The sequence below is a fragment of the Neltuma alba genome, unplaced genomic scaffold, assembly GCF_004799145.2.
Source record: "Neltuma alba isolate B1F8T4 unplaced genomic scaffold, ASM479914v2 tig00011705_pilon, whole genome shotgun sequence".
Lineage (NCBI taxonomy): Eukaryota > Viridiplantae > Streptophyta > Magnoliopsida > Fabales > Fabaceae > Neltuma > Neltuma alba.
The window spans coordinates 330,618-346,530 of NW_021636342.1; the positions used below are offsets into that span (position 1 = coordinate 330,618).

Sequence of the window (15,913 nt, forward strand, 5' to 3'; positions counted from 1 at the left end):
TGAAAACGAATCAAACACACATAATATGGATATTGGGGTGGGTTTCATGCTTGATAGTTACGAAAATCACAGGGGTTCTACGTGTGCATTTAATTATTAACGGAAAAATCACCGGGGTATTTACTTATTAACCTTAACTCGATTCGATTTGTAAACACAAATAGCTTTATTCGGTTGTAAACCAAACAGAATCGCCTTTTGCTCAGCCCCCCGAAAGAAAAAACCTACTTCTCTGTTTCCTTCCAATGCCCAACTTGAAAGTAAATATATGGAAGACTTAACAAATACAGTGATGAGTACCATGATACTCATTGAATCTCAACCGTTTCAATTTAATATGTATGGCCGAGACTTAATTCTTCCATATTTTTATTTTTCTAAAAAATGTTTTCTTTTCATAAGCAGATAATCCAAAATAAATGTAATATTTTAACTGTAAAATTTTTTAAAAAATAATTTTTTATTTAAAATCTGTTGGTTAAAAATTTTAAATACAGACCATTAAAACTCTATTTGAGTGGTGTAGATTTTACAGCAGTAATGAGTATTATGATACTTGTCACTGCGATGAGTAACAAAACTAGTTCCACAATTTATAGAGGGTACTAATTATAAATAAACAAATATGATCTTCTATTATTTCGATTCTCTCCTCATTTATTTTTCTTTTTCACAAAAGCTGGTATTTTGACAAGAATTAATGGCATTGCTCAATCTTTTTTTAAATTTATTTTTCAGCTAACTCGCAGATTCAAGTTTCTTTTATTCCCTCTTTTATAGATCACGCGTTTTTGTTTGGAAACTCATTAATTTTATAGGTCACTCATCATTCAAATAAAACCAATTTTTTGGTGGTTGTTGCAAAGATGTAACGGTTCAAATCCGTTAAGCTAATTTGTGTTAAAAAAAAAGGGAAAATATTGTTTGGGGGGGGGGGGAAGCTGGTTATGCAAGTCAAAGTGATCACTAGCGTGTCGTGGTGAGGGAAGGAGCATGGAAGGAAGATTGTGGACCCTTTCGGCCTTTTCTCCAAACAACCTTTCACAATGAGGAGGGCCTTTAGCTCTCTTCCCTTGTTGCAAAAAAGAGGGAGGAAAGAAGAAGAAAAGAGGAAGATAGAAAAGAAACAGAGAGAAATTGTGAGAAACTTGCAAGAAAATTCTAGTTTCAGCCATCTAATAACACCATCAGGAAGGTAGACACTTGAAAGCTTGTATAAATTAAGAATCAGAGTTTAGACACTTCACCTAGCTGTAAGCCCAGGTCAGTATATCATACATCTACAACTTTCACTATTTTTCTTTTCCATTTTTTTCCCCTTGCAATCTGATCATCTCATATTTCATTTGTTCCCTTTAGCCAAATGAAATGGTCTAGTTATGTTGTAGGTCGTAATATTGCTGGTTCATCAAATTATTGGCTTAAACAGTTATGGCAAGTAACCAAGCAGCATCTTCTTCAAATTCTTCCAACTCCAGTTCAACCCAAAGAACTTGGAAGTATGACATCTTTTTGAGTTTTAGGGGTGAAGATACTCGTAACGGCTTCACTGACCACTTGTATCATGCCTTAAAGAGGAGTGGATTCACTGTTTTTAGAGATAATGAAGAACTTGAGAGAGGAGAAGTCATTTCCAAAGAACTCAAACAAGCAATTGAGGGTTCTCTGTTTGCAATTGTTGTTCTCTCAAAAAATTATGCCTCTTCTTCATGGTGTTTAAATGAGCTCGGACATATTCTTTACTCAAGAAACAATTTGTCTCGACAAGTTTTCCCCATATTTTATGATGTAAATCCTTCTGATGTACGACATCAAAGAGAAAGTTTTGCCAAAGCTTTTGATGGGCATCAAATGCTTCAGAGGGACAATGAGGTCATGGAAAGTTGGAGAGTTTCTCTCAGGAAGGTTTCCGACTTATCTGGTTGGGATTGTAATAAGAATCGGTGAGTTAATTTCTTATCGGGTAAAATTATGCAACAAATATTTTATATTTATATAATCACTTTATGGAACATATATTGATCCAGATGTAGTTAGACTATTTGGTTGACATGTATGTGTTCTTATTTTAAAAATTTTAAAAATTAATTATTAAGATGAACATTTTGGTTGTAATACGCAATTATACTTCATATTACAAGTGTCATTATTCTTTTTATTGTTTATTCAATCGTTCTTTCCATTTCTCTTTACCACTATTTAATAAATGAGTTTTCACTGCTAACTTTTGTAGAAACAAGAATTGTAAAACTTTTTTTAATACAATTATTTGACATTGATACTATTAGTTAAATTTTGAGTATTGTGGAATCAACTTCACAGTACCAGGTCATTTTTAGTTATGTCATCATTTTTTCTAATAAATTTTATAATTATTCTTTTTTTTGTATTTGAAGTTAAAAATTTTAAATTTTAAATGTGTATTTTTTTAATTTTTATTTTTTTCATATCCAAAATTTTTTTATCCTTGAACTGAAAAGCTTTAACATCACAATTGAATTAAAGCGCTCGTTGAAAAAAAATGAACAAGAACTGCATGTTTGGGCCGCTGCCAATAGTGAAATTATTTCAATGTGTTGATAATCTAAAAGGAAAAGAATATTAAGAATTGCAAACATTGGATTAACAAATATTGTACTATCTCTAGTCTTAATTATAAGACATCATTTGTAGGTCTTATAATTGGGAACGGAGGTAGTATAATTACAGAATAAATCAAAAGTTATATTTCACATGGCCATTCATACATACGTTATTGTAACTTGTAGGTCTAAAGCGGAACTTGTTGACATGCTGGTTGAGGAGATGTGGAGCAAATTACGTCCTAGACTGCCACCTTATACTGAAGGACTCATTGGAATTGACAATAAAGTGGAACAACTAGAGCCACTATTGGAGATAGGCACGAATGATGTTCGATTTGTAGGAATATGGGGCTTAGGGGGTGTTGGGAAGACAACAATTGCTAGGGCTGTTTTTGAGAAATATCGTAACCAATTTGATATTAGTTGCTTTCTTCACAATATTAGGGCAGCTTCAGAAAGAGATGGTGGCGAGGTTCAGTTACAAAGTCTATTTCTTTCAAATCTCAAAAGAAGAAGCATGGAAATTGAAAACAGCCATGAAGGGAAGAAAATAATCCAAAAACTTTGTTGCAATAAAAAGGTTTTACTTATCCTTGATGATGTTAGCCATACAGCCCATCTAGAAAATTTGGCTAGTAACCCAAATTGGTTTGGTGTTGGGAGTAGGGTGATCATAACAACTAGACATTTAGACTTGTTGCGAGGAGCACGTGTAGCATATCAACATGAGGTTGAAACTATGAATGCAGATGAATCCCTTCAACTCTTTTGTCAAAAAGCATTTGGAAGAGAAGAACCTCAAGAGCATCTTTTGCGGCCATCTAAAATTGTTTGTGATTATGCCAGAGGCCTTCCTTTAGCTCTTTCTGTTTTGGGCTCCTTTTTCTGTGGAAGAAGTACTGTGCAATGGGAGGATGCTTTGGATATGTTGAAAAAAGATCCACAGAAAGATATATTTGGGATACTTAAAATAAGTTTTGATGCATTAACCGATACAGAACAAGCAATATTTTTAGATATTGCTTGCTTCTTCAATGGTTGGAGCAAAAACAAAATAACAGAAATATTAGAAAGTTGTGGTTTTAATGGAAAAATTGGAATAACAACTCTCCAAGAAAAATCTATGCTGAAGGAATATGACAGTATTTTAGTGATGCATGATTTGGTGGAACAAATGGGTAGGAAAATTATTGTGGACAAGTCCTCTAATTGTGTTGGAAATCGTAGTAGATTGTGGACTAATGAAGATATTGATAAAGTTATGCAAAACAATTGGGTGAGTACCAATCTTATCTCTTATTGGTTTTAATATTACATATTATTAGGTTTTAATGCATTTTACATCTTATTAATTTCTTGTATAGTAAATTTGATACCATTTTTCTTGTGGCTAATCTTGTTTATCAGGGTACAAAAGAAATAGAAGGTATGATGTCGTCCCAATTTTTTGAGGCATTTTGTGGTCCTAAGCCATTTTCAACATTGCATAGTGGTGTTTATCAAGGCACAAGAAAAATACAAGGTGTGATTTCGTCCATATCTTGTGAGGCATTTTGGGATCCTGAAGCATTTTCGACACTGCATAACCTTAGATTACTCATGATATCAAGTGATTTCCATGTTCTTGTTGGCCTCAAATGTCTTTCTCATGCTTTGAAAGTACTTTATTGGATAAAATATCCTTTAGACACTCTTCCTTCTGGAACTCGACTGCATGAACTTGTTGATCTTAGAATGCATCATAGCAAATTAAAGAAACTTAGCTTGGTAAGATATCTTATCCTTTGATGTTATTGATAGTGTCATTGATTATCATACTTAGCAAAATACATATTTTTTTCATTGGTTTTCATATATTTGTTTGACTAGTTCTCGAAGAATCTAAAGTTTTTGGACTTGAGTTTTTCCAAAAACTTGATTGAAACTCCTGATTTCTCTAAACTTCCAAATCTAGAAAGATTAGAACTTGAAGGTTGTGAAAAACTTGTTGACCTCCATGCTTCAATTGGACAACACAAAAAGCTTCAAGTATTGAACTTGAAAGGTTGCAAAAGTCTTACAGCCCATTGTCCAAAAAAACTAAAAATGACTGCGCTAAAAGAATTTGTTCTTTGTGGATGCATTCGAGTGAAATTTCTCCCAGAGTTTGGGAAAAATATGAAAAATCTAGAAACGCTCGATGCTGGGGAGACAAATTTAGTCAAACTTCCCGAGTCACTTGGCTTGTTGACTGGTCTTAAAACTCTGAAATTAAGGGGTTGCAAAAATCTTGTTTGCCCTCCTCAAAGCATTCACAATTTGAAACATCTTGTCCTTGTTGATATTGCTGGGTGCTCAAAATTTGCTAGATTACCAGAGAAGTTGTATGAAATGGGATCCTTGGAGGAACTGGATGCAAGTGAAACTGATATAACAGAAATAACTTGTTCCATTGGTGGTTTAGAAAAAATCAAGAAATTGTCATTTCGTGGGTGCAAAAGGTCAACGTCGAACTCTTGGAGGATGACTCTTCTGTTGAAGCACTTATTTTGGAGGCATTCAATTCATAAGGGCTTAACATTGCCTGCTTCAATGTTCAATCTTAAATCACTAAAAGAATTGGATTTAAGCTACTGCAGTATTGATGATGGATCTATTCCGGATGACTTTGGTGGCTTATCATCGTTGGGGAGCTTAGATCTAAGTGGAAACAAATTTAAGAATCTACCTGCTGGCTGAAATCAAATCTTTTGAATTTGGAATTTCTGGACATGAATTCTTGCACGGAACTTCAGTTGTTGCCACAGATTCCACCAAGATTATGTGAGATGTATGCAGAAGAATGTGATTCATTGGATACAGTGGAAGGTGAACAATTATCACATCTCTTTGCTTCAACGGACCAGGTATATACACAGAGTCATATATCATCACATAATTATATGTATTTATTTTGCGTTTAATCATACTATATAATTTGATACGTGCTTATTTATCGATTTAGGAGCGACCACTTGGGTTACTTGATTTATCACTGATTATTCCTGGAAGTGAAATATCGCCATGGTTTGAGAATCAAATCGATCTTTATCTGGATCATATTGCCGAAGCTCTAGTGATGATAGACATACCTCCTTGCGAAGAAATATTGGGAATTGGATTATGCATTCGTCTAGAAAGTAACTTTTATTCTAGAGAAGCGTGGACGTATTTTGTGTGGCAGTGGCGTTATAATTTTGGTGTAAACGATCGCATTCCACCGCCTAATTGTAATGGTGGGAAGAAAAGAAAGTCTTGTCACCTCTGGGTCGTATTTTGCAAACTAACAAAGGATGTCCGTGATATGGTGCAATTAAGGAAGTACAACCAGATTCCCTTTGTACTTCAAGTTGGTCCTTGCAGTGCAGGAGATTCAATAAGGTGTGGATGGCGTGTCATCTGCAAAGTTGATGTTGAAAATAGCAGCAGCTCAAAGGGTGAAAGTCTCCTTCCAATATTGGAGCAACAAATGGACTGAGTAAGTCACTTCCATTAAACTCATTTTTTTCATTTTTATTTCAAGCTACCTCCTCCATCCCCATATCTTGTAAACGCTTAACCCACATTATACACACTCTTTGAAGTCCTGAACATAGCACCATTTTAACTAATTTATTAGTATTAAGAAAACGTGTGCAATTAGTCAAATATTCCCTTTAGTCCCATAATATAAGACATTGGTTAAAGAAAATTGTGGTCCAAAATATAAGACTTTAGCAGGATAATTAATGTGATTTTTTCATTTTTGTTCCTATTCAATATAGAAGAGACATGTGAGATAATAAAAATATAATATTAAAGGCAACTTTATCACTTTTTTAGGGTAAAATAGGCAAACTTTATCATTTTATGACATATTTAGTGACTACACTTCATGTGTGAGAAAAAGTTAACCAATTTTTTATATGATGCATTAGAGGTAGTACTCTTTTACAATTATTCCTTCCTAACATTATACTGAATGAGATATAGTGACTATAGTAGTAGTGACCTTTTTACCAAAATGAAAATTGAGCTTTTTTCATTTACGAAAGAAAATGAAGTATTACCCAGCTAGGGGCATTTTGATGTAAGAGAGAAAATAGATAGATGGGTTCTTAATGTGAATTGAGGGCTACAACTCATAATGCAGGTTGTTGATCGTAACCCGATGCCGATGACAGGCCCTGGGAGCCCATGGCATTACCGTACTGCGTTCACGAAAGATGGTCCCATAACGCTCCCAGACCCACGTCTAGGTTCAAACCTCGGTATGCACACAAAAGCCTCTACTATATTGTCTCTGGTTTTATATATTATATATTCATACTCTCAAATAAATTAATAAATTTCCATATATTAACCATCTTGCACTACAGAGTGAAGTATTTATTAACTTTTAAATTTTAATTATTTTAATTTACAACTTTTAATATTTCCACACAAACCAAATCGTTTTTTTCATTTCTGATATAATAATTAGAAATAATTTATCATAATTACAATTGGAACAATACTTTAGTAGGATATCAATATGATATTGGTTCTTGACCAGAGGAAAATGCCAATATCAATATGTTGGAAGGTCAACCCCTTCCCCACTCTTTTTATTTATTTTTCTTATGTTTTGACTTTTGAGCCAAGCTAACGAATGTGGAAATTAAATGTAGTTGAGAGTGGGGATAGAGCTTTTTATGGTTAGATCCACCACTACTCAAATATGGCTGACAGAGCTCATTCTTTTTATACATTTACATATAAAATTTTAGGTTAGGTTAATGTAATTTTTGATCTCTCAAGTTTGCTTTTAATTTATTTTTAGTCTCTTAAGTTTCAAACAATAAGTTTTAGTTCCTCAAGTTTCTTTTCATTTAAAATAACAGTCCCTATAGTTCAATAAAAATTTGGACCATTTTTCTCATTAAGAGACCAAAACCAAAATAAGGACAAATTTGAAAGACTAAACATTATATTAATCTTTTTATGTCTTCTCTATGTGATTTTCTATGGACATGTAATGCATGGTTTGATTGTGTGTGCAGGTGATTGTCCATGCGTTGATTGTCTGTGGGAAAGGCTATACCGTTGGACCAGAGAAGAGGAGGGAAGGAAAAATTTTTATAAGTTTGATTTAAAAAATTGAAAAAGTGGGGTTAAAAACTTCTAATTAATTTTTATTAGTCTTTTATATTACTTCTTCTCTTTATTAAAATTTTAAAACTCCACTTTTTTAATTTTTTAAATAGAGCTCATTAAAATTTTTCTTCCCCTCCCCCCTTCCATTTCCCTCGTACCAAATAATACCCAAGGGACGTCATGTTGAGGACCTCTGGAACCAAAAAGACCAATCCACCAAAACGACGATGAAGGATCAGAGGACATGGGACGCTGCGTTTTTGCTGAAGGTTCCCATATCTAATTTGAGATCGCACATTTTCATATTCATCTCCCTCTCATCTTCGTTAGCCCATTCCTCTCGTTCCTATCCTGCAACTCCAGTCATCATCCTCTCCATATCCACCATCTCCATCTCCATTGACTACCATCTCCATCCTCTCAATTCCACCATCTCTGCTCCTCCTTCAATCTCAATTCCGTCTTCCCTTGCTGAATACCATGGCCGAGAGTCCTGTGAACCTTGGTGAGGTGTTGTCTTCGTCCATGAGCAGTAAGGCCTTCCATTCCTTGATGATGATGAAGCCAAGCTGAGTTACTCAAGACAATAGGGGAGTTTAATTGTTCCTAGTTTCAGTTTTCAACCTCTATGCGTATTGATTATAGTTTCTAGGTATCTGTGGATCGAATTTGTATTTAATGTGTATAGCTGAGGATTATCAGTGGTATGTGTAGTCTGGAGATTGGTACTTATATTAGATGTTGCATGCAGCGGATTGTTGATTGATTTGTAGCACTTTCTTTGCTATTTTGATCAAGTCTCCATGTTCTAAAGCTCTTGATTAAATTGCTAGGTGTCTAGGTCTGGTTATTAGTGTAAAGATCCTTCCGCGAGTCTAATGTGAGCTAAGCACTTTAAAGCATCTCTAATGAACTAAAGGAAGAATTTAGGTGTCTAGGTGAATTTTGGGAGTTATTGGTTTGGCTAGGGAAGGTGTCTTCACTAGCTCTATTGCTTAGTTAGGTCATTGAACCTGACATAAGTAGAACCAGGAATGTTAAGGAAGACTCCTATCACCCATTCCATGATCCATTTGGTTCATGAAATTGGAAAATCATAAAAAGTATACTAGCTTATACTAGTTTAAAATAGTTAATTCGCCTCACTAAATCCCATTTGGTTAACTTGTAATTAATACTAGCTCCGGTTTTTAATATAAGACTTTGTTTGACTTTTATTTTAGTCCTAAATATAAAACCCCACTCCACTTTGTGTCTAATATATATACATTTTTCCCCAAGGTAATTCTTCTAATAATAGTAGTTCTAGCCAATACACTTGATTGACAAGGATATTTTAGGAAAGACAACACCTATTTATTATAAATAACTAACTTAACTTATTTCTTTAATCTCCTTAAATTAGTTAACTAGCTTTTATAATTAGGACCGGGGGTAATACTTAGTTAGCTAGAGGCTTAGTAATTAGCTCCTCAATAGAGATCGACCTAGGTAGCACTGCTATAGTGTACAGTTAGTCTAGTTTATTTGATAGCTCCCATAGTCTAGTTTATTTGATAGCTCCCATAACATGCCTTGTCAATGACATAATAATATTGAATAATAATATGAACAATGGCGGTCTTTTTTTTTTTTTTGGGTGAACAGTCAATTTTCAAGTCTTTGGGGGGAAAATATTAACTTTGGTTATTTTAATTAGGTCAAACCAGTTTTTGTAACTTTAACGTTAAAAAAGGAGCAATGTTTTAAACAATAATAACTTTTCTATGAATAACTTTCTAAATTTCTGAACCATCATCACCCTGCTTCGAAGAGGATGACAAATTAGATGATTAATGGAACCAGTTCATGACAGAAGACCAAGGAACGTGTGATGAAATGTAATCTAATATGTTTCATTTCATCTTGAAGGTGAATTTCAAAGTTGCAGTAATGAATATAATTCTATGCCACTCTCATGATTGGCAATTACCTTTGTGAGCCTTTTTGTTATCTTGGAGCCTTTTGCGTCGACAATAATTTAACTAGTGTGTTTGGTTTAACGTCAGTCAATTTTAAAGCTTGGATAGAATTGGCTCTGCAAATTGCTTTTAGGCAGATTGAAGTTAGCCAAAATTGAATTTTGACATTGAAGTTGGCCAAAACTGAGATTAGCCAAAAGCATGTCACAGGTTACTTCTTTGCTTACCAAGATTTTGAACTCTAACATGATTTGAAAATAAAAATTGTGTTGTTTGGTTTTCAAGTTCGTTGGCAACCGCTTCCAAGAAAACGTAATTTGGGCTTCAAAACCATGGTTCTTAACCTCCAACATGTGTTAAAAACGTGGTTGGTTAAAAAAAAAAGCGACGTACATTGTGGATTGCTCTGCTCCTCCATTTAGCAGACGAGGAAATATCTGGTTTCTATTATTGTAATAAAGGAAAAAAGTGAGAACTCCCTCATCAAAATCAATAAATGTGGAAACAATGCCTCTAGAGGAAGGCAAACGAAATGATTCACAGACGCAGTTCATCACTGACTATGCAAGGTACGATCTGTATAATATAGATAGAGGAATATCTACATGTAAGGTACTTAGGTATGGCATATGTAGGAACAGAGAAAAGTACTCTGCTGTATCTTCTATGATCTACGTAATTGATATGCTGGAGATTCTTTGGGCGATTTAGCTGAGATTCTTGTATTTTGATTTCATTCTTAACAGGAATTAACGATTTCCACTTGTGATTGAATCGATGGCGCACAAGTTTATACTCGAAAGCAGAATCATTCAGGGGAGAGAAATTATGCTGGTGGTGTTGTCTCCAATGCCAACATGCTAGTGCTGAGGATATATTGATAGAATTTTCTCAGGTTCCAGACTTAACAGTCACTAAGAAGAGGCAAATTTATATAATAGTTACTAGAAATCAAAGAGAGTATATAATGAGTCATTTAAGGCTCTTCCGACTCCTTTATTGACAAAGCTTTGGATGTCAACCCAGATCACAAGATATTATGCATAATCTAAATTAAGAAAAAGGGATAATTATTATAGGGTAACATTTACTCTTCATCCAAACAATAAAACTTGAATTGGATCTGGAAATTAAAATTCCTTTGTCAACTTCTCTGTTGACTGAAGCATGAGTTTGAAGATGCATTCTAATTCTAACTGGCAATTTCTTGTCCTTGCACTGCTCTTATAATTTCTCATCATCCACACTTACTCAGCCTCACCATTTTATCTTCAGTCCTACTTCTTCATCTTTTTCCAATTGCTCAATTAGGGCTCCCTCCCTTACCAAACTCAACATCTCTTTTCTTCACAGGCCTACTGTTTGCTTAATAAGTTCAGCCTGTCTTTTTTCAAAAGACTTTGATCATTTTTATAAAATATATTGAATAATTTAACTTTCTAAACTTCAAAAGCTAATACTTTTGGATCAATTTTATTTTTTTAAAAAAATAGCTATATAGCCACATATTTTTAAGTTAGATAAATATTAGTTACTTTTCTCAAAAAAGAAAAGTCATTACATGAGAACAAAATTTCAAAATTGTAGCATATTCAGGGAAGACTTGGAGTCCTCACGCGAAGTTGACTTGACTTTGGGAATACAAGTCGCAGTCATGGAGGAAGGAGCATGGAAACAATACCTCCAAGCTTGTAAGAGATAAGTTGTCAGTGGAAGAGTGGAAGTAATGTTTCATTCATTTCCCATTCATTTTTCCAAGTCTTTGGTCAATACGTTCGGTCCGTTATTTTTATTTTATAATATAAGCGTTAGTTGAATATTTAATTTGGTTTTAAATATATAAAATCTTAATCCATTTTATTTCTAATATTTAACAATTTACAAGTCTTTATTAATTATTAACAACAAATTTTTGCAATCAAGTTGCACTCTTCAAAAACATGTATTATTATTTAATCACAAGATAGGTGTAGAAATTAACTAGTCCAATAATAGCGACCCACAAGCTGCCATTAGATATTCACAAAAAGATTCACAAATTTTCGCAATCAAGTTGCACTCTTCAAAAACAATCAACATCGATGCTGAGGTGAAGCCATTCGCAGGGTTGGCAGCCGGTCGTTGGTGGAAGTGGCTTAGGAGGTTACTTTGGCAAAGTGGAAAAATACCCAACATTCTAAAATCTCATTTTGGTCTAAAAGTCTGATTAGGGATTTGTTGAATTTAAAGGCCTGATTTTGAATTTGGGCATTTTAGCTGCCTTTAAAATGGATTTTTTCATCAAGGTTTGAATCATTGCGCAAGCCCCAAAAAAAAAAAATTATGGTTGTAACAAAATAATCTATATCTTTATATAGTAAAATGGTCTCAATAATCTTGGTTTTATTTCATCTTAATTATATAGACTTTCTTTGTGAACATATACTTTAATATGATATATTACTTCTATTACACTTTAAAGGAATCTAAAAATACATTTGTTAAAATATTTTTAAAAAATTTTATGTACTAATCTATTCATCAATACACTAAAACCCTAATTCATCTATGTAGATTTATCCTCTCAATTTGTCTCATTTCTAAATTTTAATTTAGCCCTTGGTCCATATAACAAGTCATATTTTTCTTCTTTCTTTCTTTTTTCCACGAAACAAAAGGGACCTATGTCCCAAAGGGAAAAAAATCAACTAAAATGTAAAAGAGAAATAACTATCGCATCCTTCTAATTTACCCGGAGGGAACACTACAACAATTTAAATCAATGTGACAGTTAAAAAGCAAAATTGAAACAAGTTGAAGGAATCGTAGATTGAGAAGATCCAAATTTATAATCCATCTAACCGTCTCTTCATGTCTTCCCATGGAACAAGTTATAATTTTTATCTTCGTGACTTCGCCTCCACTTCGTCCTCTCGAAATCACTCATAAAATGATTAATACACATAAACACACATCTTATTCAAAAAGAAAAGTGAAGCAAAAGTGAAAAATGGCAGCATATTCAAGAAAAGGGTCAGTGTCTTTATCCCAAGCTGTCCTGACTATGGATATGCAAGTTGCAGTCAAGCGGGAAGCAGCATCGAAAGAAGAACAGAGTTCCTTTTCTCATTCTCATTTACTTCCCCATAAAAATAGATAAAAGGGGAGTCCACCATATTAACTATAAGAAAAATCGGTGGAAAATCCCTATCGAAAAATTTTATTAGTCAAAATTTTACTTTCTATGTATTAAAAACATATATTTGTAAGTGAGTTAGAGAAATAGCAGCTATTTTTTCCCAAAAAGAAAATCACATTATAAGAATAAAAGTTAAAAATCGAAGCATATTCAGCGAAGACTCGGGGTCTTTTTTCGAGATCAAAAGTAGCCTTAGTAAAAGAGAAGTTGTGTGCCGAGCATTATGTTGGTCTAATGCTCCTTGTTCCCTGCCAACGCCACTAGTATATTGCTTCTGCTTTTATATACAACATCTAACCTCTAGTTCTTAATATAAAATTTAATGGACTAATTTGAAAAAATAAAAAAAGTTAAAAGATTACTTAGTTGTAGTGTATATTACATTATCTCTCTAAAATATTTGTATGTATTATTACATTATACATTAGTTTATAAACTGGGCAAATTAGTTTTAAAAAAAATGATAAATATAATATTTCAAAGTAATTTGTTTAACATCTTTAATATCTACAAATTAGTTAACTGGGTCTTATATAAAAAATCAGTGTTATTTATATTCTAGAACAAATTGATAATCATCCAAGATCTTGCTTTTATATATTATTCGGTTAAAAATTCCGAAAGTTGAGTTAGAAAATATCTACATAGCTATATTGTAATAATTTTCTTCCTCCGAGATCTTAGAACTTTCATAAAACGAAAATGATGGCCATATCCATTTTGAATTCTTTTTAATTTCTTCATTCTCCTGCCAATTTCCTCGAACCTTCCCTCCTTTCACACTTCTTTTACGGACTTGGCCAAAAAAAGGTCTCTGATTTCATGCATGTGTATTTTAGTGGCTTGTTGCTAAAGTTGAAGGGGTTCAAATTTGATATGCTATTTTTTTAATCACATTGTTTGAAAAACATGCTTTATGCATTATTGCAGAAAATTTACAAGGGTCAACATTTCTGATGATGAGCACGGAGTGCTTAGCACTCAAGACGTGGACCTTTATTTATTTATTTATTTATTCTTGCTTTTTTTCTTTTTTCCACTGCAAAGAAAATTATATATTAGAATTGTTTTATTGTTCGTCTAATATCTTAAAATAATTTTTTTAATATACGTATAGTGTCTTAAAGTATTTTGTGACAACGTATTTAGAAAAATATTTAATAATCTAGTATCCTAAAGTATTTTATGGTTCATCTACTATCATAATTTTTTTTTCAACTGCAGTCATTATTCAAAACTATTTTCTAATGCAACATCACAAAATATTTTAGAACAGTGGACCTACCTAAAAAAAATATTTTAGGGTTTAGTAGTCTAAGGTATTTTATGATTTATATAGTACCCTAAAATATTTTTTCAATATTCTAGAATATTTTGTGATGCAATATAACAAAATAGAAAACACTTTAAGACACTTAATGCACATAAAAAAATATTTTAAGTTACTAGATGAATCACAAATTAGTTTAAGATACTGAAAACAGCTGAAAAACTATTTTAGAGTATTAGATGAACCTTAGCCAAAAATAATTTTAACACATACATTTTTTTGTAGCAAAAAGGAAAAGAAAAAAATAAAGCAAAAAAAAAAAATTTAAAGGTCCCGCTGTCTATCCATCGGTAGCACGATTACGTTATAATCCAACGCTATTCTCTGTTTGTTTGGCACAAAGTTAAAAATTACGTTAAAATAAATGAAAGATGAAGGAAAGGAAGAAAGGTCAGTAAAACTAAAAGGGAAAATTCACCCAAAGTTGGTTTCCGAGAGTTACGTCAGGGAAATTAGGGAGAGAATATTACAATTAAATCTCACAAAAAAAAAATAATTACCAAAAAGTCCTAATAGCAACCTCAACAATCTATAATGAGTTAATGACAAGTTCTATTGGAGAATGATAACCTCTGAGATTTATTTTTTAATTGTTTGCTTTGCTTGGAATTTTATTGTAATTCTCCCAATTAAAGATTCGGGAAATTAAATATATTAATTTGTTGACCCAGTCAAACAAGGGCCCACGTAAATCATTAAGTTCCCGGTTTACGCGCCAACATTACCAAAAGGGAAATATCAGGGAAAGATCACGGGTATGCTGCCACTAGCAAGCTTGGAATTTTATTGTAATTCTCCCAATTAAAGATTCGGGAAATTGCATATATTAATTAGTTGACCCAGTCAAACAAGGGCCCACGTAAATCATTAAGTTCCCGGTTTACGCGCCAACACTACCAAAAGGGAAATAGCAGGGAAGGATCACGGGCATGCTGCCACTAGCAAGCCTTGAAGTTTGTATATATACTAATCATTGGAGCTTAGACATTTCACTTACAGCTGTAAGCCCAGGACAGCATATTATCTATCTACACCTTCCACTGCTTTTCCTTTCCTTTCTTCTGTATTAAATATTAATTATAATCTGATCTTCTCTAGCTTATTTGGTTTGTCTTCCTTTAAGGCTAATGATATATAGTTCTGTTGTTGTAGGTCCTAATATTACTGCTTCATCAATCCTAAGGTGGCTCAGGCATTTATGGCAAGTGATAAAGAAGCATCGTCGTCCCACTCTTCTAACTCCAACTTAAACCCAAGAACCTGCAAGTATGATATTTTCTTGAGTTTTAGAGGCGAAGACACACGTAGAAGCATCATAAGTCACTTATATTCTGCCTTGTGCAAGAAAGGGCTTAAAGTTTTTAAGGATGATAAAGAACTTGAGAGAGGGCAAGTCATTTCAGAAAAACTCCTACAAGCAATTGAGGACTCTCATTTTGCAATTGTTGTTCTCTCAAAAAACTATGCCTCTTCTTCATGGTGTTTAGATGAGCTCCGACATATTCTTCAATCAAGAAATAATTTGGGCCAACAGGTTTTTCCTATATTTTATGGTATAGATCCATCTGATGTACGGCATCAAACAGGAAGTTTCGCTAAAGCTTTTGATAGGCATAAAAGGCTTCGAAGGGACAACGAGGACGTGGAAAGGTGGAGAGCTTCTCTCACGGAAGTTGCCAACTTATCTGGTTGGGATTACAAGGACGGGTAAGTTAACTTTTTATTG

General features: G+C 33.3%; 1 protein-coding gene across 1 annotated transcript in view; it reads left to right on the plus strand.

Moving 5' to 3' along the window:
- The first annotated feature begins 1,267 nt into the window (after positions 1 to 1,267).
- The window catches only part of LOC114717028 (TMV resistance protein N-like), a 72,369-nt gene continuing 57,723 nt past the window's right edge, over positions 1,268 to 15,913 (plus strand). Inside the window, exon 1 of the mRNA XM_028902106.1 lies at positions 1,268 to 1,943. Within this exon, the coding sequence (XP_028757939.1) occupies positions 1,432 to 1,943 (512 nt within the window). The 5' untranslated portion in view covers positions 1,268 to 1,431. The remainder of the gene's footprint in view (positions 1,944 to 15,913) is intronic.